At 36.8% G+C, this 24876-nt stretch overlaps 1 protein-coding gene across 1 annotated transcript in view; it reads right to left on the reverse strand.

Annotated features, from left to right (window-relative positions):
- Positions 1 to 24876, reverse strand: part of LOC121406046 (potassium voltage-gated channel subfamily KQT member 1-like) — a 69430-nt gene that overhangs the window by 20180 nt on the left and 24374 nt on the right. Inside the window, exons 3-6 of the mRNA XM_041597053.1 lie at positions 14730 to 14808; positions 6517 to 6613; positions 5621 to 5761; positions 3949 to 4059 (exon numbers count right to left, since the gene is read on the reverse strand). Of these exons, the coding sequence (XP_041452987.1) occupies positions 3949 to 4059; positions 5621 to 5761; positions 6517 to 6613; positions 14730 to 14808 (428 nt within the window). The remainder of the gene's footprint in view (positions 1 to 3948; positions 4060 to 5620; positions 5762 to 6516; positions 6614 to 14729; positions 14809 to 24876) is intronic.

The following is a 24876-nucleotide window of genomic DNA, read 5'->3' on the forward strand; positions in this document are numbered from 1 at the left end:
GAAATTCCCTGAAATATAGCAATCATCACCATGTATAATTGCCTCATGCAAAAGACCAACATTGATAGCCCCATGCACCAACCCTGCTCATAAGCCGAGCTTGCTAATTGGTCCCAAAGACGACTTTCGTGTAAATGCATCATATAGACGCACATTGAAATGAGAACGTTTTTAGAATACCACCCGAGAAATATTACAATTGCTACGTCAGAGACAATAAGAATTCCCTGAAACACAGCAATCATCACCATGTATAATTGCCTCATGCAAAAGACCAACAGTGATAGCTCCACGCACCAACCCAGCTCATAAGCCGAGCTTGCTTATTGGTCCCAAAGACAACTTTTGTGTAAATGCATCATAAAGACGCACGTTATTATGATAAAGTTTTTAGAATACCACCCTGGAATATTACAATTTGCTATGTCAGAGACAAGAAATTCCCTGAAACATAACAATCATCACCATGTATAATTGCCTCATGCAAAAGACCAACACTGATAGCCCGGTGCAACAACCCTGCTCATAAGCCGAGCCTGCTAATTGTCCCAAAGACAACTTTCGCGTAAATGCATATTGATATGAGAACATTTTTAGAATACCATCCGAGAAATATTACAATTTGTTACGTCAGAGACAGTAAGAATTCACTGAAACACAGCAATCATCTCTATATATAATTGCCTCATGCAAAAGACCAACACTGATAGCCCCATGCACCAACCCAGCTCATAAGCCGAGCTTGCTAATTGCTCCCGGAGATGGGTTTCGGGTAAATGCATTAAGCTGTGTGCCGTGTAGATACATACTTCACGCCTCCTCCCGTTGGCCTTAGCAGCTTTGATTAGCCACGATCAGCATGGAATGACAACTCATTACATCATAATACAAAATCTCTTGTACGGCGCGCTTCCAGGAATTAATATTCGTCATCTCGAATGCTGACCGTGCATTCATGTACGTGAAAAGGGTACATGAAATTGCTGATGAACTTCCTATTGCATAGCGTTATGAGATATAATAAAGGTATCAAAAGTGAATTGTCACCTCCCAAAGTTTGTTGTTCAATTTTCTTTACCTTTTGTGTTTCATTTACATGTACAAATGGTAGAATCTTATACTTAAAAATGATTACAGCCAATTCTAACATATATTGGTTTTCAATATAAATCACCTACAACTCATTCTTGTTTGAAGTGTTCTTTGCAAGAAAATATTTATAAAAAAATGATAAATCAAATCTATACATTTTTATTATCTTTTTTTCATTTGTTGGAAATTTTATCTTTAAAATAATCTGCATCATAAACACTAACAAATGAATTCTGCTTATCAAAACTGGAAATACTGTATCTATGAATTTCTGCTGTAAATGCAATTTGAATTGATTTTGTACAAGGCATTATGTTTATGAGCAATTTCTTATTGAACTTACAAGGGAGGATTCTAAATTTTGTTTTCTACGCCTATGTTTCTAATCTTCTTGCAGTTGTAGTAGTACTAGCTTTCTCTCCATTATAACAAGTTTGAATAATAAAAATAATTACTAATAATAATAGTAATAACAAATAATAATAAAAATAATCAATAATAATAAGAGTAATAATTAATAATAATATTAATAATAATAGTTACATTTATATAGCGCTTCATACGTTTGTTTTTAAGCACTTTACATTGTAATTACTATTATCCCAGTCATAAGATCCATCTCTTCCACACATAAAGATCACCATCTCCACTCCTTGGGGTGTATCCTGGCCAGACAAACGTTAATCTATGCACACGTGCCAATCTTATCACATTGACGTTCACATACTACCGGGTACCCATTTAACACTCGGGTCAAGAGTGGCAAAGGGTGGATAAATGCCTTGCCAAAGGACGCTAGGCCGCGGAGGGATGCGAGCATAAGTGCCTCTGATTACGAGGTAATAGTCAGAACCCCTACACCACAACGCTTCCAGCTTCAGAACCGCTACACCACAACGCTTCCACCTTCAGAACCCCTACACCACAACGCTTCCACCTTCAGAACCCCTACACCACAACGCTTCCAGCTTCAGAACCCCTACACCACAACGCTTCCACCTTCAGAACCCCTACACCACAACGCTTCCAGCTTCAGAACCCCGACACCACAACACTTCCACCTTCAGAACCCCTACACCACAACGCTTCCACCTTCAGAACCCCTACACCACAACGCTTCCACCTTCAGAACCCCTACACCACAACGCTTCCACCTTCAGAACCCCTACACCACAACGCTTCCACCTTCAGAACCCCTACACCACAACGCTTCCAGCTTCAGAACCGCTACACCACAACGCTTCCACCTTCAGAACCCCTACACCACAACGCTTCCACCTTCAGAACCGCTACACCACAACGCTTCCACCTTCAGAACCCCTACACCACAACGCTTCCACCTTCAGAACCGCTACACCACAACGCTTCCACCTTCAGAACCGCTACACCAGAACAATATCCAGCTTCCTTTCTGTCATCCCTCTCTATTTGTTATTCTCTCCATTCTTTTCTCCTCTTTCATTTCCCCCTCACTCCGCCTTTCCTTTCACTACTCCCAATTCCCCTTCCCCCCCTCTCTCTCCGTCTCCCGTACCTTCTAAAAGTCTCTATGGCCCATGTCCACAAAGGTGGTTTTGGAAACCATCGCTTGAACCCACAGTTTATGCAAATTTCCTGTATAAATTCTGCTTATTTACCATGTAAATAGTAAACAATGACCAATGCTTGTGCATGCTTTGGTCAAAGTCAGAACCACTACACCACGAACAACTTGAAAAACTTTTAACAATTGTTAGAGTGAAAGGCTTGAAAAAAGTGACGAATATTTTAAATAGCATTTCTACAATGTATGGATAAAAAACACTAAGAAAGAAAACAAAGATTGTGCCATTTTTTAAAGGGGAAGTTCACCCTGAAGAAAACTTTGTTGTAAAAATAGCAGAAAAAATATTAAAAAATATCGGTGAAGGTTTGAGGAAAATCCGTTAAAGAGTAAGAAAGTTATTAGAGTTCAAAGTTTTGGATTTGTGACGTCATAAACGAGCAGCTGCCCCATATGTTATGTAATATAAAATGCATGAATTTCAAATTTTGTATGGTTCCTGATGACTTAATTTTGTTTTCTATTCATGATCGGGTGTGAAATGATTCGTCTATTGATATACAAACTGTATAGTAAAAACCATTTTCAATTTTCTGAGAAAATGACATTTTATTGATTTTTTACAATTCGCTATGTAGGAATGCTGCTCGCATATGACGTCACAAATCAAATAATTGAAATTCTAATAACTTTTTAATTATTCGATGAATTTTTCTCAAACCTTCGGCAATATTTTTTATTATTTTTTCTGCTATTTTTACAATAAACTTTTTGTCAGGGTGAACTTCCCCTGTAAGTGACTGAAAAATCACAATTCGTTTTTGATGCTGGGAATTACACTTGAACTCACGTGCTGTGGAATGAAATTAAAAATCAAATAGTATGTCCATGCGATTTATCTATTGAAGCACTGAATAATGATCTTCAGGTAAAAATTTTCAGGGCTTCATTCATGCAAAATAGAGGACTTTTATTTCAAGAGTATACTCTGTAACTAGGAGCGGATCCATGATTTTTCAAATGGGGTGGGGAGGGGGGACATCTTCCCTAGGAAATAATTGATAAGCAAAAAAAAGGTCTTTTGACCCCAAAATAAGGACTTTTTGTGTACGAAAAAGTTTAACAAGCAAAAAAAGGTCTTCATTTTCAAAAGGGAGGAACACTTCTGTTTTCACAGAATTTTTACATTATAAATTTTAATTGTGCTTCTCAAAAGGGGGGGGGGGGCACAGGCTGGCTTTGCCCCCCCCTCCCATGGATCAGCCAGTGTCTATAACTAGTGTATGACAGATTACAAACTGTATTCTACTCACCGCTGGTAAAGCAAAGAAAGAAATTGCAAATATGGAGAAGCAGGACGCAATCATCTTGCCTAGCCAAGTATTGGGGACTTTGTCTCCGTAGCCTATGGTCGTCACGGTTACCTGTTTTGAAAACAAACAAATTTGAGGGAGTCAGGGGCAATGTTTAGTGTAACTGCAATGCCAGGGTCGTTCAGTGTCATGAGGGTTTAAGGGCAGGAGTGTCTCTTGTCTGAAGGTTACAGAGAACATGGCAATTGATGAGATGATGTAAAAATACAAAAAAAGTGGATCTGTTAATCAGACTAAGACAGCGAAAAAGTGATTATAAGGTCTGTTTCATAAAGAGGTACAATTGTACCTTTGCCATTTTTGTAATTACCATGGTAACTTTGATCGTGATTGTCTGCTGAGCCCTGTTGCCATGGTAGTTGCCATAGAAACAAATTTACAATGTTTGTATAAATAAAGAAGACCATGATGACAGTTCTTCTGATGAAGCCATTCTGAAACATTCGAGTTACATCAATTTGGTGTTACATCAATTTGGTGTTGCATCAACTTGGTGTTACATCAATTCTGTGTAAATCAATTTGGTGTTGCATCAATTTGATGTTACATTAATTTGGTGTTGTATCAATTTGGTGTTACATCAATTCTGTGTAACATCAATATATGCATATAACTGTTTTGTGAAATCAAGCAAAACTTTAAAATGTCATAACTTTCTTATTTTACATCTGATCTTGATGAAATTTTCAGTGTTATGCTTGTTGGATTTTTCTCTTTTTATTTAAATAATTTTTTGTTGGGGTGGACTTATCTTTTAACAACCTGTAAATACATTTCATTTGAATGAAATTAGCATGATTCACATTTTTCCTTTTTATCAAAACCCATCTTGAAGTCGGAGCTGCCTTCCCCTTTAAAGACGACACTGGGGCAAAATGAAAAAAAGCAGTTTAAACAACAAAAAGAGACGTGTTTGATGTTAAAAGTCCCATGGCAACATGTCAAGGGTGATCCATCTCTTTCAAAAACTACGTTTGATCAGTTGCTTGTTGCTCTCGACATGTAAACAGAGAAACAAGAATTCTTATCATCTCGTGATTAGTCCCCGGGCGTGTACGAGTCGGTCGGCGGATTGGCGGAAAGGACGGGGAAAGCGATCAATTCCAAATGGCAACCGAGGCCGGGGAATGCATCAGTGAGAATGTAGATAGATGCATACAATCAAGATTGGGGTTGTAATACCGTTTTTCATGAATCCAAAATGGAACCCTCGGCACACTTGTTGTCAAATATAGACAGTAAAATCATCAAGGAATAAATCCAGGGATGAAGCATTTTAGTGAATGTTTCTTGAAATCATGTGATTGTTGTTATTGTATCATTATTCCAGGCTTGAATTACAATAAATGAACTGAAAATCAAGGAAAATCCAATAAAACATATTGTCTTTGTGAAAAGTCTGCCAATAAACATGATTGCAGAGTCTTGCAAGGAAACTGAATGTTTTGAGAGAACTCCACTATGTTATAATATGTTACAATTTTTTTTAATGATATATTATGGAAATACCACCTGTTTGAAATACCAACGTAGACAGAATTGGCATCTTTAACAAATGGAAAATGGAGGTCCCTGGCTAAATGTGTTAAAAAAAAATAAAATTAACTCTTACCACACCCCACCATAAAGCGTCTGCGTAGGTCTCAAACTGACAAATACCCTTTGCATCTATGTGATCCTTCTCCGCCAAGTAAACAAAATATGAGGTAAATATAAGTCCTAGGAAGCCTATGTATAAAGTGGTTATCAGCTCCTGCAAGAAAGAAAAGATCAGGAAAAGAAGAAACACATTAGGCCAAGAAGAGACTTGATTACCAAAGTATCTGTAAAGTAACAAGATCCTGTTTGGCATCACACTAATTACTGGCATATATCGGAAACGCTTTGCGCAGAAACTTATCAGCCTGAAATCACAAAAGTGGTTTTGAAAACCTACGGTTGAGTCCATGGTTTATGTAGATTTCCTGCTTATTTTACCACGTATATTAAAAAATGTCCAATGCTGATGCACGCTTTTGTCACAGTGCGCTAAATTGATGCCTGTTGCCGTGTCTATCCAAGCTATTTTATCAATGAGTCCACTGTTTTGAATATTGAGTCTCTTCTAACAGTGGACTCATGAATAAAATAGCGTATCTAACCATCGTAATAATCGCCAATTTGGCGCACTGTGACAAAAGCGTGCATCAGCATTAGGCATTTCTTATACACGTGCACGATACACGCTAAAATAATTTGTATAGGAATAAATCCTACCGGGTACCCATTCACATCACCTGAGTCGAGTGCGGCACAATGAGGATAGATTTCTTGCCAAAGGAATTTACGCAATGGCTGGGATTCAAACCCACAGCCCTCTGTTTCAAAGTCCGAAGACAATCCACTGGGCCGCAACGCTCAACAAAATACCACAAATCACTTAATAATAGAAAAAATATCTAGGAGTCCCAGTTTCCTAAATTATGAGACAGACTGTATATCATACATGTATACTCTTAATTGACTCACCTGCCGATGAATAAATACTACTGATCCAAGGAGTCTCCATGTTCCTCCTTGCCTGTCTATGTGTAACATACGAAGAATTTGAAGAAAACGTACACCCCTGTAGAAATAATAACAGTAAAGGCCAACATTTAATATTTGTAGCTTAATATTGGAATATTCTGGAGTAAATATAAATGTACACTATAAATTCCAAGGATTTAAAATAAATCCAGATCGGCTGTGAAGAGTGACCAGCCGAATATTAGATTAAGATTTAAACATTGTTGATTTAAATATAACCGTAAAAGATTTGAATTCAAATCTTTTGAGATGTGGAAGTTAATTCTTAAGATTTATAATAAATTCAAAATTCAGCTGGTTACTATTCACAGCTGATCTAGATTTAATTTGAATCCTTGGAATTAAGAGTGTATGCTTTGATATTTTGGAATACCCAAAAATAATGAAAAATCCACTCTGCTGCCAGTTACATTCACTTCACACAGAAATAGTTGTATAGACAAACCTTTTGCTCTAAACATTCCAGATGCATTTTAGCATAAACACTTTATTAATGTAAGTGCATATGTGAAAAGCAATACAGTAAAATGTTTTCATCATATTATTCTGAGTGACCTGAAAATAAGCTGAATACTCACAATTATTGTTTTACATCTTTGCATAAAAGAAGAGCCCCCATCAATTAATTACCATCTATAGATATAGGCAGTTCAACAAAATGTGTATTTCGGTCTGAATTACCTGTGCAATATTAGAGGGTATTGCATAATGTGCCGAAATCTGCCACCTTGTACAAAACTTGCAGTGCAATATTATACAGATATTGCCTACCTAGAGTTTGAATATAACATTTCCTCTCCCCGATGGAGTTACATATTTCCCAAGGGAATATATTTCGCCCGAAGCGCGCAGCGCTGAGGGAAAATATTATCTTGAGGTAAAAATATAGCTTCGGAGGGGAGTTGAAATGTTATTTATTAAAACGATAGACCAGGAAATATCTGTTATATTATATAGCTTGTTGATACGCCATTAGAAATTGCATTCATCATCTGGTTCAAGAGCGAAATACTTGCTACAGGTCTGATCCGTCTATGTCATAATAGATTTTTTTTTTGAAAATACATCAAGCACGTTCTTCATGCAATCGACGCATTAAAACTAGCGCGTACATCAAATAAACTATCTTGTTGCGCAACTTGTATGCAGCGAGTGACGTCACCTTAGTGGATATAACGCCGCAATTGAAAATATTACGCAGTATATTCCCTGAGGTGACGTCAAAACCTAGAATATAACAAATGCGATCCTCGCAGCTATGGTCAAGTGATGGCGTATTGACCTATCACTGATTCGATTCTACGTACGCTATGTAATATTTTGCAATATTGCATGGTCTATTTATAATGATCATTGCATATCAGATGGCTTCTCTTCATTTTATATCAGAAATATTCCACTCGTGAGGGCCAATACTGCACTCATCTATGATTCACACAATAATACCTCACTCATGGAATATTTGGTGACAAGACGATTGCTCAACTGTGACATTTGCTCCTGTCTTAATATCTCAGAGGGCATAGGCTTAGAGTTAGGATTGTATTAAGGGGTTTTGCGTCAGAATCATGTAAAGATAATGATTAGGGTTCATTTAGATACGGAGGTTGGATTTCATGTTGGGCTTAACATGCAGATTTTACATTCAACACTGAAAAAACTGTGGTGTTAAAACTGACACCAATTGGTGTTAATAGAGGACTGCACCCTTAGGTGTTAAAATTACACCCTAGGGATTAAACGTTACACCGAAGAGTGTAAATGTAACAATAAAAGGTGTTGTAACACCTATAGGTGTAAAACTGACACCATCAATTTAACACCGGTGTAAAATAACTGGTGTGGTCCTCTATGTACACCGATTAACACCACAGTTTTTGCTGTGAAGCAATTGTCAACGCAGCAAATTTCATGGAATCGGAATATTTATGGTCTCCCATTTTGTGCCGTCCAATGAAACAACTTCTGCATTCACTTCAAAAGCACTTCAGAAAGAAAAGTTAAGGATAACATTTTAGAAAGTAGCTGTAGTGAAAGCTCATGGCCCCGGGAAGCAGGGGGGGGGGGGGTGCTGAAGCACCTCAAGATTTCCTCAAGGGGTGCTGCGTGTATTATTTTCCATTGGCAGCACCCCTTGGAATTCTGGTAGGTGTGTTGATTTGGAGAAATGTATGGAAATGACCAACATTTTGTATTCAAAATTTTTTATCTTTTTTTTTTGCCTGCCAAGTTTCATGGGACAAAAACAACCTTCATTTTGTACTGCATGAAAACCCTTTTTTTTTTGCTTGTCAAATTTTCTTCAGTTCCCCCAACCAGAAAAAATGCTTCCAGGGCCCTGTAAAAGCTAGCAGAAACATAACTCATCTTCTACGTCTTTTCTTACTTTCAAAGTCATACAACCTATCCCATAATTCCCATTAATCAGTAATTATGCATATTTTTAATGGAGTTCATGTCAGAATCTCATCAGCGACGGGAAAAACCTATGAATTCCAAATGTATGCATTAATTGTTCCTTTGCTCGGCTCTATCCCAATGTTCCCTCTGAGCGCATGCTACGAACATCATCGAGGTTTCTGTCATGAATGTGGTTGAATTATTTATAAAGTAATCATCGTCTATGTGTGTTTACGGTACATTCCATTGGAGGTTTGTAAAGTATGTCGGGCTCCATTCAGATGAAGACAAAAACGCGGTATAAGTATACCATAGTCTGAAAGTGGCTATGTTCTTTAACACTTACTAATAATGATAATAATAACAATAATAATATGGTCCATTTATGTATATATAGTGCCGTAACTATAATTGCATATACTCTACTGCGCTTGATACTAGATATAATATCACCCTGGCTGTAGCTGAGCCGCCATATACTGTAGGCGCTAAAGCATTCAAGGATTAAATCCTACCGGGTACCCATTCATCTCACCTGTGTCAAGTGCAGCAAAATGAGGGTAAATTTCTTGAAGGAAAACACGCCTGGGATTCAAACCAACGTCCCTCTGATTGAAAGACAAGAGTCGTAACCACTAGACCACCATTTCCACACCATTAAGAACTATAATTTCAAATAAATTTGGCCCAAATTCCAAAGTCAGGTTTAATCTAGACCATGGTCTAAATCTGTGCTAATATGATGGGAAGCCAAAGGAAAATCGGAAGGATTTGACATGTCGAATACTTATGACTGGATTGCAAGCTCAATCCAACCTCCAGCCAATCAGACAGCAGATATGCATAACGCATATTATGATAAACAACGCGCATACGCAGTAGTAAGCGCAATTTCTCAGATGCTATGCCAAAAAGCAAAAAGCGCATGCGTGAGTCGCAGATCGGATCGCAAGGTGTGCGGCGTCGAGGGTTATGACTGCCTTGCGATTCATCTCCCCTCACTCAGTCGCAAGCCAGTTGCCGACCAGTCGGGTCGTAAGGTGTAATGGCCTTTAGATGTTTGACGTTGCTGGCTATCAATAGTTGTGATTGATTGATTCAATTGTAACTCTTTATAATACAGGACCCTGGGCCCGAAATGGTCTATCACGATCATCGCTGCATTCCCATTTTCCGGCTCCTTAGACCGGTGAGGACCCAATCAGAATTGTTCTTTCAGATCAGCGATTAATCACTAACCTTTATGTTCACCTGTGATGGCTAAGCATGTAAGAAAGGTTCACCAGTCATTTTCAAAGTCCCTCTTAACATCTTTAAAAAACACAGCCCCCCCCCCAGTGTCCGGATAAGGGATGGGGGTCATTTCATGTTTATTAAGAGTTTATTTTAATTTGCATTTTTTTCATGAAGAAACATTTTGTCCACATCTACCAGATACGGGGGAATTTTTTTGACCTTTCTGATATATACTTGTATACCACAAATCAATGAGTACGAGAATACAGTTCAAACTTTCTATTGTGTGAAAGGTCTACTTTTTGGATCTATGTACCACTTCATACCAAGTTTATGAAGATGAGAGGATGGCTTAAAGCTAAATTACGGTAGTTGCAGTAAAACACTGATTTCGTGAGAGAGTCTGTAAAACCAAGGTTAAGTATTACTATATCATCGTCGATCAAGATCTGGTACAGTTACATAAACTGAACTTTGTGAAATCATAAAATCTAAGCTGAAAAACAATCACACTGAAGATCGCCAACACAGATAGGCACACGTGGGACAGTGTATATTATATTGCTGGAATAAAGACCTGACGGAAGTGCCCGAATCCGCACTTATTTTGCTTATTTCTCAGCAATTACACAATTTCTTCCAGAATCCTTCGGCACATATTTTTTATTCATACAAACAGACACTTGGGTGGTCATATATTGGATTCTGTAAAAAGTCATTTTAAGATCGCTACCACAACTGGCATTTACCTTTAAACATTTGATAGTGTGAAGGGTCTACTTTTTACACCAGTATATCACTTGATACAATATTTATGACCATGCGAGTATGGTATAAGCTTCCATAGTGTGAAAGGTTCAAATATACCACTTCAGAACAAATTTATGAACATGCAAGCACAGTATAAACTTTTGAAAGTGTGAAGGGTCAGATTTTTTACCTCTCTATTTACTGGTTCATATCAAATTTATGAATGCAAGAAGCAAGAAGAATCATTAAAGTTTTCGTAGTATGAAAGGGTAGACCTACTTCTTGCACTTGTATATGTACCATTTCAGGGGACACGACATTTGCTCCTGTGACAATTGCTCTGGTCCTAATATCTCAGAGGCAATAAGGTTAGGCTTGGGACTGTAATAAATATTTTGGTTCAGAATAATGTAAAGATAAGGATTAGGGTTTAATAGTTTTGGAGATTAGGGTTATATCTTTGGCTTAAGTGTGAAGATTTTCCATCAGATCAATTGTCGCCAGAGGAAATGTCATAGAACTGCCATTCTATACCAAAGATGAATTTTCTACAGTGTGAAAGATCAAATATCTACATACCATGCCCTCGATACAACATTTATGAGTACGCAGGGACTTTCCTGAGTGTGAATGAATCAGGATATTATAGTGCCTTTTCTGTAAGTCCCATCTAGGGACCAAACCACTAGGGAAATTAAACGCATCTCGTGGTCTGCCTTAAAGACAGTGTGGATATCATTAATGGATAAAAGCATGTGGGGTGTTAGCTTTAGACTCGGTTAAATCAACACAGGACGGCCTGAACCGGTCCGCGAAGTATGAAATAATTAGGACGGGGTCGTTAAATGATAATGCACTCTCCGTAAGCTCCATTGTAATTATAGAGTATCATACGATGAACCACGGTTCATCAATATTTATGTTCTACTTTCATCCAAAGTGCTAGATACATCACAAAAACCTCTCTAAGCTCTTTACGGATATCATCACCCCATGTAACATCTGTGATTTTCTGTTAAAAGAACAGTCTCTCCTGCTTCTGAAAACCAGTAATTCTACATCAAACATGATCTATAATGGAAATTCTGTTTTGCAAAGGCAAATTTAATGAATTTTTGCATAAAAATTAAGACCCAAGGCAGATTTTGTTTTGATCCGCCTATAAACAGAATATCACTGTCCCTAACCATGCAATTGGGTTCTGGCCCACACACGCACACAAACCCACACACACCCTCATTGTATGTACTTTCCAGGCATGTGAGTGGGGTAGAAGGCCTTTCTCCACTCCCTGGGGAGTTTCAAACCTTAGAAAGCCCTTCCTCACATTGACGAGTGGACGAGTGACCATGGGGTTTCAAAGGGCACCCTAAACAGGTATTTTCCATGTTTTGAAAGAGCACCCCTTTACAAGAATTGGCGTGTGAAACCATACCCTTACCAAGTGTAGGAAACAAAACGATACCCTTGACAATTAAGAATTCCCTGAATTGATCCCCTAAACAGGTACAAAAATCCCGCATGTGATCACGAACATCAGCTTTACCTTTACTTTCATTGGACCCTAAACATGTAGTTTGGGGTAAAAAGTACATCCTTTATAAAGTATTTTAATCTTATTATACCCTCGCAAATTGGACTGAGCGAAATATATACCATTTTTCAATACTTAAGTCTTTTTGACACCCTTATTACGAGCAAGAGATCCTCTTTACATGATTTTTTGTTCATGCATTGTATCCACTCGTCAATGGAAGGAGCCCCCCCCTCGGAACCAAAACCCAGAGCATAGAATATGGGATACAGAATGATCTTTCCTGTCACTGGAAATGTGCATTTAATGTATCCATTCAAAGACTACCTCTGCAGCAAGGAGCCCATTCAACCAATGAATCATCTTAATTGGGTTGTTATAGTCTGCTATTTCAGACCATAAATCATTATGATAGATCAGAGCTGTCATACGCTCTAGGCTAATGGGGATTCTACTGTACTCAGACATTCATGCTAGCACAGTATAAGGGAACATAAACCGTAATTGAATTAATATAATAAATTCATTTGCTGCACCAGTGAAAAAAACCCCTCAAAGCACACCTTTTTTCATCACATTGCAACCGTGCAAATTAAAAGACCAATAATGTGCAAAAAGGGATTACTCAATTATTATACTTCTAATAACAACAAACAGTTCTTCACATTACAGTCTCTATGATCTTTAAAAGGACTTATATATTATTTCACCAGCTTTAGCCTTCTAGCATTTTATAGTGCACAAGCATTGCAAGAATTCAACTAAAAGAAAACTGGTATAATGGTTAAGAAAATTCAGTTAAATTTTAATATCAGGATGCTAATCTATGTTATGCACAATAATTGAATATGTCACACAGTGCGATCACAGTGTGTTCACAGTGTGTACTATGTGAAAATATTATTCACACTGTTAAAATGCCCTAATTCACCAGTGTGAAGATATTTTCACACTGTGGACACCTCGACAGTGTGACTGTTCACAGCGTGTTCACACGGTCGACTGTGTGACTATGTTGTTTCACACTTTTGAAATGTTTAAATTTCACAGTGTGAAGGTGATTTCACATTGTGTTCCACACTGTGAGACACTGTTCTTTCCAGTTTGGAAACTCTCTGGCCTGTATTCTGAAGTCGGGTTTAACTTAAACTCGGGTTTAAAGTTGTGGTTTAAGTATGGACAGCCAATTGTTACATAATCACTAACAGTAGAGATATCATACTTCAGCTCATTCGGTTCTCAAATCATTCATAATTGTGTAGGAAGTATAAATAGATGATTGTCATCACCATCGAATGAAGAGCACAGTAAAAATATGAAACATATAACTTAATAAAAATTTTGATACTTTTGGCTTCCCATACTTAAACCACAACTTTAAACCTGAGTTTAAGTTAAACCTGACTTCAGGATACGTGCTTCTGTGTCCACATGCTCCACAATGTGAGTATATGTGTAACACTAATAAAAGGTTAAAATTTGACAGTGTGAAGGTTATTTCACATCACGTTCCACACTGTGGCACACAATACACAATGTGGGACACTGTGTTCTTTCCAGTAGGGAAACTGCGTACTCACATGGTGGACTATGTGAATATGTGTTTCACACTTTTGAGATGTTCAAATTTAACAGTGTGAAGGTGATTTCGCATCACGTTCCACACTGTGAACACACTGTGGCACACAATACACAATGTGGGACACTGTGTTCTTTCCAGAAGGGAAACTGTGTATTCACATGGTGGACTATGTGAATATGTGTTTCACACTGTTGAAATGTTCAAATTTAACAGTGTGAAGGTGATTTCGCATCACGTTCCACACTGTGAACACACTGTGGCACAAAATACACAATGTGGGACACTGTGTTCTTTCCAGAAGGGAAACTGCGTATTCACATGGTGGACTATGTGAATATGTGTTTCACACTGTTGAAATGTTCAAATAATTTAACAGTGTGAAGGTGATTTCGCATCACGTTCCACACTGTGAACACACTGTGGCACACAATACACAATGTGGGACACTGTGTTCTTTCCAGAAGGGAAACTGCGTATTCACATGGTGGACTATGTGAATATGTGTTTCACACTTTTGAATTGTTCAAATTTAACAGTGTGAAGGTGATTTCACATTGTGTTTCACACTGTGAACACACTGTGGACACTGTCCTTTCCAGTGGGGAAGCTCAGAATAAAACTGTACAATCTGACCTTTAACCTATGACCTACCTGATTGCTGATGCAGCAAATACTTGTCCTTCGGATCCAAAGCACATTACGGCAGTAGAAGAAATTACTACAATAAGATCTGCAAAGGAAAGGGAAAAATTGACATAAAGGAGACTTTTAAAGTAACATTATCATGTACAGTTGTACGACAAACTTATGGTGACAACAATTTCTCCTAGCTGTGACCATTAATTGCTCTGGGCTCTATTCTGTCTAAGATGTGGGGTTAAGCTTAGGGTTGCAATAGGGTTTAATGTTAAGTTTATGGTACAGTACAGTGTTGAAGTTTCCTATTCAAATAGTGTGTGGAATTTTAATAGCAGAGCAATCGCCGCCAAGGCAAACATTGTGGAACCACTTATAAAGATTTTTTAGGCTAGATTTAGCCAAACAAGCAGTAAAAGTAGAAAGAAGAATTAAGAAAAGTGAAAATTAGACCAAGTGATGGAGGGGAAAAGTGGCACTAAATGAGAGGAGACCAAGTGGGTTTAGCCACGATTGTGTTTGACAATCTGAGAAGTAGACCATCTGATAGTAGACCAAGTGGGTTTAGCCACCATGGTGTTTGACAATCTGAGAAGTAGACCATCTGATAGTAGACCAAGTGGGTTTAGCAACGATGGTGTTTGACAATCTGAGAAGTAGACCATCTGATAGTAGACCAAGTGGGTTTAGCAACGATGGTGTTTGAAAATCTGAGAATTAGACCATCTGCTAGTAGACCAAGTGGGTTTCGCTATGGTGGTGATAGAAAATCTGAGAATTAAGACCATTTGCTAGTAGACCAAGTGAGTTTAGCCATGATAGTGTGAGATGATCTGAGAATAAGACCACTGGTAGACCTAATGGGTTCAGCTATGACACTATTAGATAACATGTGAATTAGACCAAATGCTAGTAGACCAAGTGGATACAAAGTCATGCATTTGGTTCCAGTCTGCGGGACTAGATCGCAATTAACATATAGAGTATCCCCTGAACACGGCAACATGAATTATTGAAGACATTCCGAAGTTGATCATTAACCCACTTTTTAATCACACCACCATGTCTCAAAACGGACAGCCATTCCCATTGACGCAATGGTGGAGTGAACTGTGATGTATAGAGATTCAGTGGGGAGGGGATAGGGGGGTCAAGGGCTGCAGCCCCTTCCCCTAAAATAAATGAATCTAGAGTAAAATGACAATGATAACTAGACCATCTTCTTTCGTGTGAAAAGTGCTTATGGGTAATGGTGAGACAGGAGGGGTAGGGGGCTTGATGTTGGGTAGGGTTGACTTGGCAAAGGAAAGTTAATGGTGAGACAGGAGGGTGGGGGGGGGGGCTTGATGATGAGTGGGCTGACATGGCAAAGGTAGGGGGCACCCCTCCACCAAAAAGTACAATTTAGCATTCAGTACAGCCATATTGACTGGAACAAACCCAGAATCCATCTCTTACGTCAGACGTGCCACCATTATTCCTCTAATATGTCAGAATGAACAATGGGGGAGGGGGTTGAGAGGGCGAGGGGACAGGGGCACCGGCACCCCCTTAAAATAAATGAATCCAAGTGTGCAATTATAAATGTATAATCACACCATTGTTTCTCCCATTAATGGTGCAACTGTTATTCCTCTGATATATTGACATAATGAATGATGATGTGTGGTAGGTTTTTTTTTTTGGGGGGGGAGGGGGCACCCCCTCCCAATGGCCCCTCCTCATGAACAAACATGATTTAGAACAAACTAGTACTCATAAGAGCTATGAACCTCATCTCTCACATTGACAGTACCACTGTCATTCTTCTCATGTCATGAATGTGAAGGATGAAAGGACAGCGATCGGGTGGGGTGCGCCTCATCCAATTACCAAAATAATTGAAAGCACACTTAATGTTCATTAGAGGTATGAACATCATTTTTCATATTTACACTGTTCGTCTCATACTACACCAGAATGATGAGTTAGAGGTTTTTATTTTGGCAGGGGGGCTACCCACTCCACCTAATTTATGAATCAAGAGAAAAATAATCCGTTGTGCCTAATCACTTAATGTTGAAGAAATCGCTATCAATTGTCGTTCTAACATTTACTTGTTAATCAAGTTCAGTTAGGTTCAGTTCCTTGACTTGGTGATAGTAGTAACAATAATAATAAATAATCAAATAAAAAAAATAAATATAATAATCATGATGTTGAAAAATCCATTAAGTAATTTTTATGTGCGGTGTTGAAATCTGGTGTTGGTATTGTGACAACACCAACACCAGCCACAACTACGTACTTGATATGATGCTGGTTTTGGGGTTGACCTTGGGAAATTGTCCTAAATAACGTAATATTGAAGAAATCGCTATCAATATTATTGTCATTCTAACATTTGCTTGTTAATCAAGTTCATTTTTTTTCTTCAATTTCTTGACTTGGTGATAATAGTGACACTACTACTACTACTACTACTACTACTACTACTACTACTACTACTACTACTACTACTACTACTACTACTACTACTACTACTACTACTACTACTACTACTACTACTACTACTACTACTGATACTACTACTACTAGTACTACTATTACTACTACTACTCCTACTACTACTACTACTACTACTACTATTACTACTACTACTCTACTACTACTACTACTTCGACTACTACTACTACTTCTACTACTACTACTACTACTATGATCATAATCTTAATGACGATAATTGCATTTTTATGCAATTTCAGGTGGTCAGCCAGCTTCTGTTTTTATCTGCCCATAAGCTAGGCTACGATTTTGTGCTCGCATCTTTTTGGAGAATTCAGGCCTAACCGACTCAATACTCAATTTTATCTTTAATGAGGCCTTTCTTCCATTTCATGCACAACCTTTCTCAATCTCTAATTCCACCATTTTCTCCCCGATCTTGAATCGCTCTTCAAATAGACCTGGAGGAGATGACAGCGTGCCCGCTTTGCCGGTCGGGGCATACACACGCACCCACGACACGGACAGATAATCAAGGCAATGCCTCGCTTAACTGACCAAGCAAAGAAAGTAATCAGCACACTTTACGATCAACCCATCAAATTTTTAATGCAGAAATTAGGAAATAAGTTAGAGAGAGAGAGACAGAAAGACAGACAGACAGAAAGATGGGGAGATCTAAAGAGAAATGTAAAGACATTTTTAATTACATTAGGTAAAGCGATATATGCACAAACAGTAAATTTGTTTACAGGAGTGGACAAAAGCTTGCCCAATATAAATTAAAGTTTGGTTGAAGCTTAAAATGTATTTAAAAGTAAAATTGATGTTTAAATGTTTTTTTACCATGCTGTTTACGATATAAACTTTAAAAGTAGTTGTTTGACAGTTTAAACAAGAATTTGAAATCTTAATCAGAGTGTAATTGTTGATATTTATTCTTCAATAAAAAAAGGATGCTTGTTGACACTTCTCTACAACTACTGTAACTACAGAGTTTTATTGTTAATATTTAGTCTTCAATAAAAAATGATGGTTGTTGAAACTTAAATACAACTACTGTAACAGCATTGTTTAATATCGCAAACATTGTTTTTATTGTGCAGAGAGGGAAAAGGGGGGTCATTGTGTTTGTCGAAGATAGATGGATGTCCAAATATTCAATTTTCAGCAAAAACCTGGAAATAAAGTGAAGAGGGGTCACAAAATAATGACAGAGAAAAGATAAGAAAGGTTTATGTTTTTAAATTAATTTAGATTTGTATCTGTTTTTGTTTTAGTATTGACATAATTTCCCCCGAAAGGGCAGCCTACTCGACAAGCTATCTGTATTTTTTTTTATAATACTTTTCCCTAATTCCTTTACTATGTTAATAGTATTGATTGGAATATCATATACATATACACTGTTAGAAAATTTATCCTTAAACTAAAAGAAGTTCCTGCAGCAGAGTCTCGAGAACACCTGTAATCTTACCAGATTGCGTAATCTTACAGGAAATTGGTATTTGGTGTGTGTAATCTTACAAATTTCCTTAAATAAAACACTCTTTTCCCCTTTTTCTAAAAGACCTGTTCTGTTAAATTGCAGAAAAATTCCTGTTTCATGAATTTAAAGAATGATTCTGGTATTGCTTTCTGCAAAATCTTCTTTTATTTTTCTGTAAAATCAGGGTTTTTTTAACAGTGTACCATGTTATTATAACAATTGTCCTACTGTGTGTGGATATTTCTAATTTTATATTGATTTAATAAGGCATTTGAAATGTATGAACTTGAATGTTTGAAAAGTTTGAGAGACAAAAATAATATAAATTAGGATAGATACAAGATATTTTTTATTGGGTGGGGGTGGTTTGAGAGATAAATTAGAGTTGGAAGAAAGAATTCCACTTAAAGAGAAATAGTAAAAAGAGAAGAGAAGAGAGAGGGAGAGAGAGTGAAATAAAGAGATGAAAGGTTTAGGAAGAAATGAAGATATGGGGAACCAAACATATTTTCACGCATCAAGCACGATCAACATGTATGATGAATGATGCCGTCAATAATCGCTTTATGATGCAAATGCTATATTGCCCAAATGCATTTTTCAATTAAACATGTTTGCCTGCATTTCATGAAATATTCCTGTCACATTAATTACACTGTCCGATCTTTATTACAGATCAAAATGTCAATATTCGCATTATGATGCAAATGCTGTAAGGTCTGAATGAAGTTTTCAATTTCACCTTACACCTGCATTTTCTAAAGAAGCATTTCAATCATATTATGTCTTATTGACACATTTGACAGATACAATCAATATTCACTTTATTGATATGTTTATGATGCATCCTAGACAAATTGCATGAGCTTGCAATAAGGTATAATGCCTTCATTTTTGTGTTGGAAACAATTGAATGTCTGTTACAGTTATTCTTTTTTGTATTTTAGACATGTTATTTTAAATGCCAACGCCATTTTAATCTTGTTATGTGATCTGTTATATCATGGATGTTTTTTATGCTTACTTTGAATGAAAAGGGTCAATAAAACATGAATTACAAAAAAATAATGCCTAAATTAAAAAAAAAAAACCATCTCGACCCTGGGAAGAAGGGGTGCTTAAGCACCCTAAGATTTTCCTTGGGGGGTTCTGAGTGTATTATTCTCCATAGGTAGCACCCCTGGAATTCTGGTAGGTGTGGCAAAATATTGAAATGTAACCAAAATGACCTATATGTTCTAGTGAAACCTTTTTTTTTTGCTTTTCAAATTTCAAAATTAAAAAATTGTTCCCAGGGCCCTGGATCACAAGAACAGATTTCATAATGTGACCCGCCACCCCCAAACCAACAATAAGTCGACCAATATGAATATTGAGATTTTTATTGAGCTTGAACATTTATTTCCTAAGCTTTAAAATGATATATAATATATTCAAATTGACCGACAATAATCATTACAAGTACTTGATTGAATGCAGAGGAAATTCAGCAAGAGCTTAAAAATAAGGAGAAAACAAGGTTTGAAGTTTGGGGTTCACTCAAGCATGAGATGTGCATACTGTGTACTCTCAGTGAAACTTCCAAGCAGTCTGAAAAAGTAGTGTCCAAGAAACTCTTGTACCGCATACATTCGTAATTCCGAAGGTTCGTTATTCCGAAGGTTCGGATATTCCGAAGTTTCGTTATTCTGAAGGTTTGTATTTCCGAAGGTTCGTAATTCCGTAGGTTCGTTAATCCGAAAATGAAATGAGGTTCGTAATTCCGAAGGTTTGTTAGTCCGAAAACGAAATGATTAATGAACATTATTTTGTTTTCGGACTAACGAACTTTTGGACTAACGCCACAAATGTTCAGATTAACGAAACCTTTTACGTTTTCGGATTAACAAACATCGAGGTATAGGCAATTTACGTGTTTCGGAATTACGAAGTGTAACCCTCTTGTAAATGTATCTTTTCTCTTATTCATATTCATGACTTCAAATCTTTACAGTGTAAAGAAGAGAAATTGCGCTTTTAGATAAGCTATTTTTTCAAATTTAGGTTCTTGGAGACTAAATTACTATTTTGGCGATTTAAAGAGAACCTTACCTGGTGACTTATTGGTGGTTTTGGGGGTGGTAGGTCACATTTGCCAAGGGTAGCCACTTCAATTTAAGCTGCCCTACCAACAGACTCTATAACATAACTATAACACTATTCTAATCAAAACACGATGCGCCTTGCAAGGAGGCATCAGGACCGATTATTTAAAGCTTTCTTATAGCTTGGGCAAGAATTGAACCCATGATTTCTCATTCATGAGGCTGACGATGTACCACTGAGCCACCATGCCCGGTGTGTTTTACTGGTGACACTGTCAATATATCCCTTGTAAAAAAGTACCGTACAGTACCATGGTATTACTATGGTACATTATGGTACTTCTCTATTTTGAAATAGTACTTTCCGATTCCATTTGGTACTTCTGTGGTAGTACTATAGTACTAATGAATTCGCCCTGGATACTATGGTAATAGCATAGTTATACTATGGTACTGTATAATACTTTTTACAAGGGATATGCAAATTATGCTGTAGTCTACCCAAATGAAGTTTTCAATAAAATCTTTTGTTCGTATTTTTACTTAACATTCCCATAAAAATGTTTAACAGATTTAACTGTAAATATTCATTTTATTACTTGATTATGGAAGTGTTGAAGTCTACCCAAATTAATTTTTCAATGAAACTGTATTTTTACTACACATTCCCATCACTTTCCGCATGATCAAAATGTATATCTGATGATACAGTAAATGTTCACATGATTACTTTATAATGGAAACGTGTTAGTAGTCTACTCAAATAAAACCTTATTGCTGAACATTTCCATAAAAGTGCTTGACAGATTTAACTGTAAATATTCACCTTATTTCTTCATTAAATGGAAGTGTCGAAGACCTGAAGTCTACTCAAATGAAGTTTTCAATAAAACCATATTTCATAATTTTTTCTAAACGTTCCATAAAATTGTTTGATAGATTATACTGGCAAGGTGGATGTGTGCGCTATACAAATATTCTTTATTATCATTTTTATTACTGTTGTAATTATAAATGTTATTATTATTACTATTTTCAATAATATTATTATTGTTATTATTATTATTACTGTAAATATTCATGTTATCAACTTAATCTTGAAAATGCTGAAGGGCCCAAATGTGCTTTTCAATAAGCCCTTACACTCATATTTTTTCAATGAACTATTCCCATCACATTCAGCACGATGAAGATGTTTACCGCTATGATCGAGCCCCACCCAACCAAGCGAACGTAAATTAATTTCGACCAATGTGTGATGCGCTAGACACGCTTGAATGGTAATTCTTTACCTTGGCCAAATCGAACTGCTTTTCTACCGGAATGAACTGCTCAGTGATATCTATTCAATTAATCCATTGTTAATCTAAGACTTATTGGAGACAAACTGCTTCTAATTCAATGTTTGGCTACTCATATTCTCTAAACCCCTATAAAGCCTGTACAAGATACACAGGTCTGACTCCAGTATTGGACCTATGCTATTGTATAAGACCCTTCATAAGTTACTTTCACATAAATTTCATTAGATTTGAGGCTTGAAATGACGTCAGTGAATGAATTTAAAAAAGATGTGTCCTAAATTGCATCTTGAATCGACATAATTTTCCATTAAAGGAAGCCCTGAATATTCTTTTTCATTTTACAACCACAGACTGATAATATGGTTGTAAAATGATAAACATATAGGTGCCCAGACTGATGCCCTAATAATTACTGCATCACTTCCTGAATTTGCGAACATGTATATTAAATATATTAAAGTTTTGCATGAAAGACACTGCGAAAATTTATCAGTTGATCGTGACATTACTTTACCTTTGCCTTCGCCACTCTACATGCGCAGTGCCTGCCCAATTGTGTTAAGGTATAAAACGGTTGGTTTCAATGAAATGTATATCATTTCCAAAATGCTCCAAAAAATTTATATTGTCCCATGCCCCCTTGCTTCTTTCAAAAACAAATATGCAGCATTTTAATACACTGCTTACAGGATATGCGCTGCATAGGTACTTACATTATGAGCCCTATGAATATAAAGTGGTTGATATTGACATCGGGGGGGGGGGAGGTGGTGAGATTGGCCACTTCCATTGACAAGTGGATACCAGGCGCTACCAAAGAAACGTGTAAACAGGATATCTTTTTCAAGATTGGGCATGTTACGTACGTAACGTTATAAGGGTGAAAAAAACACTAAAATACTAAAAAAAAGGTCAAAATGGTATATATTTTGCTAGGAAAGCTATATGTTTACATTCAAATTTGCAAGGGTTTAAAAAAGACTTAAATGCATTATAAAGGATGTACTTTTTGGCCAAACACTACATGTTTTGGGTCCGTTTTGAGTGAGGTCTGGGAATGATACAGGCGGTACTAAACCCTATGTAATTAAAGGTAAAGGAGACATCCCTGATCACGTCTGTGACATGATTAAAATATTGCTTTAGTCTACTTGTTAAGGGGGTCAATTCATGCTTCCTTTAAGCAATTACAAGGTAAACATCACTACAAAGTTCACCATCATAGCAATATATATTTCATCAAAAGTAAAAACATGAAGGAAATATGAAAACTACATCAAATGATGTCAAAAGATTCATGCACAATTGCCACATTCATGGCAAAAAAAATCAAAATGTCACGAACACATTCCCCTATTTCGGCATGATTTACAGTGATATCTTTGTGATTGCTCTATACAAACGGGAGACAATGATACGAGCCACCTAAAACTTCCGCTGAGATGAAACAAAATGTAAACATTCATACTTTAAATGCCATCTTGATTAAGCAGGTTTTGTGCTATCAAGATTTATAGAACAGACTCGCAAGAGAAATCGATAAGGTACTCTGGGCACTGTCTCTGTACAGAGAGGAAGAGCAAGCTATCTGAATTCAATTCAAGGAATGGGTGGCAAAGTTGGTACTGTAACTTTTCACATAAAGATAAACCTTTTTTAAAAAAGAAATAATCTCCGGAAATGGCATACTAAAGTTTTGGATCCCCCCACCCCTCCCTCTTCAAACATTGGTCATTTATTCATTTTATACAATGGTGACATGGATCCAATCATGCCAGTCATTGGCTAAAATTTATCACGTTACCAGTCGTTCTATTTTAGCTAACAGGACATATTCTAATGATTCAAATTTATTATCATTATTAATATCTATTTGACCAAATCATGATACAAACATATGACTTTTATACATGGTAACAACAAACAATACATAATGAACCAGTGCTACATGGGGCTACATGCTAGTCAGGGGTGATAAAAGCATAATAAATAGCTGTTACTCGGGAGCATATAAACCTCACATGTAGCACTGCGTACAAATATATCAAACTTACAAAACATAAAAATTACACCAAAAAAATAATCTAGCTCAGTTTTGAGTGAAATTTTGAAATTTCTTTAAAAAATTGTGCCTTCTTCTACTGACCAGTTATGGTTTTGAGATGAGGATGTTTGATACCATTCTTAGTAAAGTTGACCCTTTTCTCAACTTGACCAGAAATTAAGCTAAAAATTGCAAGAAATTATATCTGTGTGTATCTTTCTGATATGCAATCAATAAAAAATATGCAAGCATTCAAAGTGCCTTCTTTAACCTATTATAATGACATAACTGGCAAAGGAGTGTAGCTCTAAAATGTTTTGGAATCTTAGATTTAAATTTGAACAAAATAATCAAGAGACAAAAAGGATAAAACACTAAAATTGCAACATAAAAAAAATCATATTACCCTAGAGAAGATGCCTGAAATGGGTTTCATGTCAGGAAAGATAATCATGGCTTTTAGCAGTTCAACAAACATACCGCAGGAATTTTATCGCAGTGATTATGTGCCAAGTGTGGAGCACTTAGAGATCATTATTAGGGAGAAAATCCATTTAAATCATGGCTATCCCTGTTCTTGAAATAGCAGTGTTTTGCATCGGAATTGTTGGATGTAAGTAATGACATTGTGGTTACGAAACTTCTGGGGCCCCGTCTCACAAAGAGTTACAATTGATCCAATAAATCACAACTATAGAAAGCCAGCAACGTCAACATCGAAGATACACCTTTGCTTAGAATATTTTCTAGATATGAT

This window comes from Lytechinus variegatus, chromosome 19, assembly GCF_018143015.1.
Source record: "Lytechinus variegatus isolate NC3 chromosome 19, Lvar_3.0, whole genome shotgun sequence".
In the NCBI taxonomy this organism is placed as follows: domain Eukaryota; kingdom Metazoa; phylum Echinodermata; class Echinoidea; order Temnopleuroida; family Toxopneustidae; genus Lytechinus; species Lytechinus variegatus.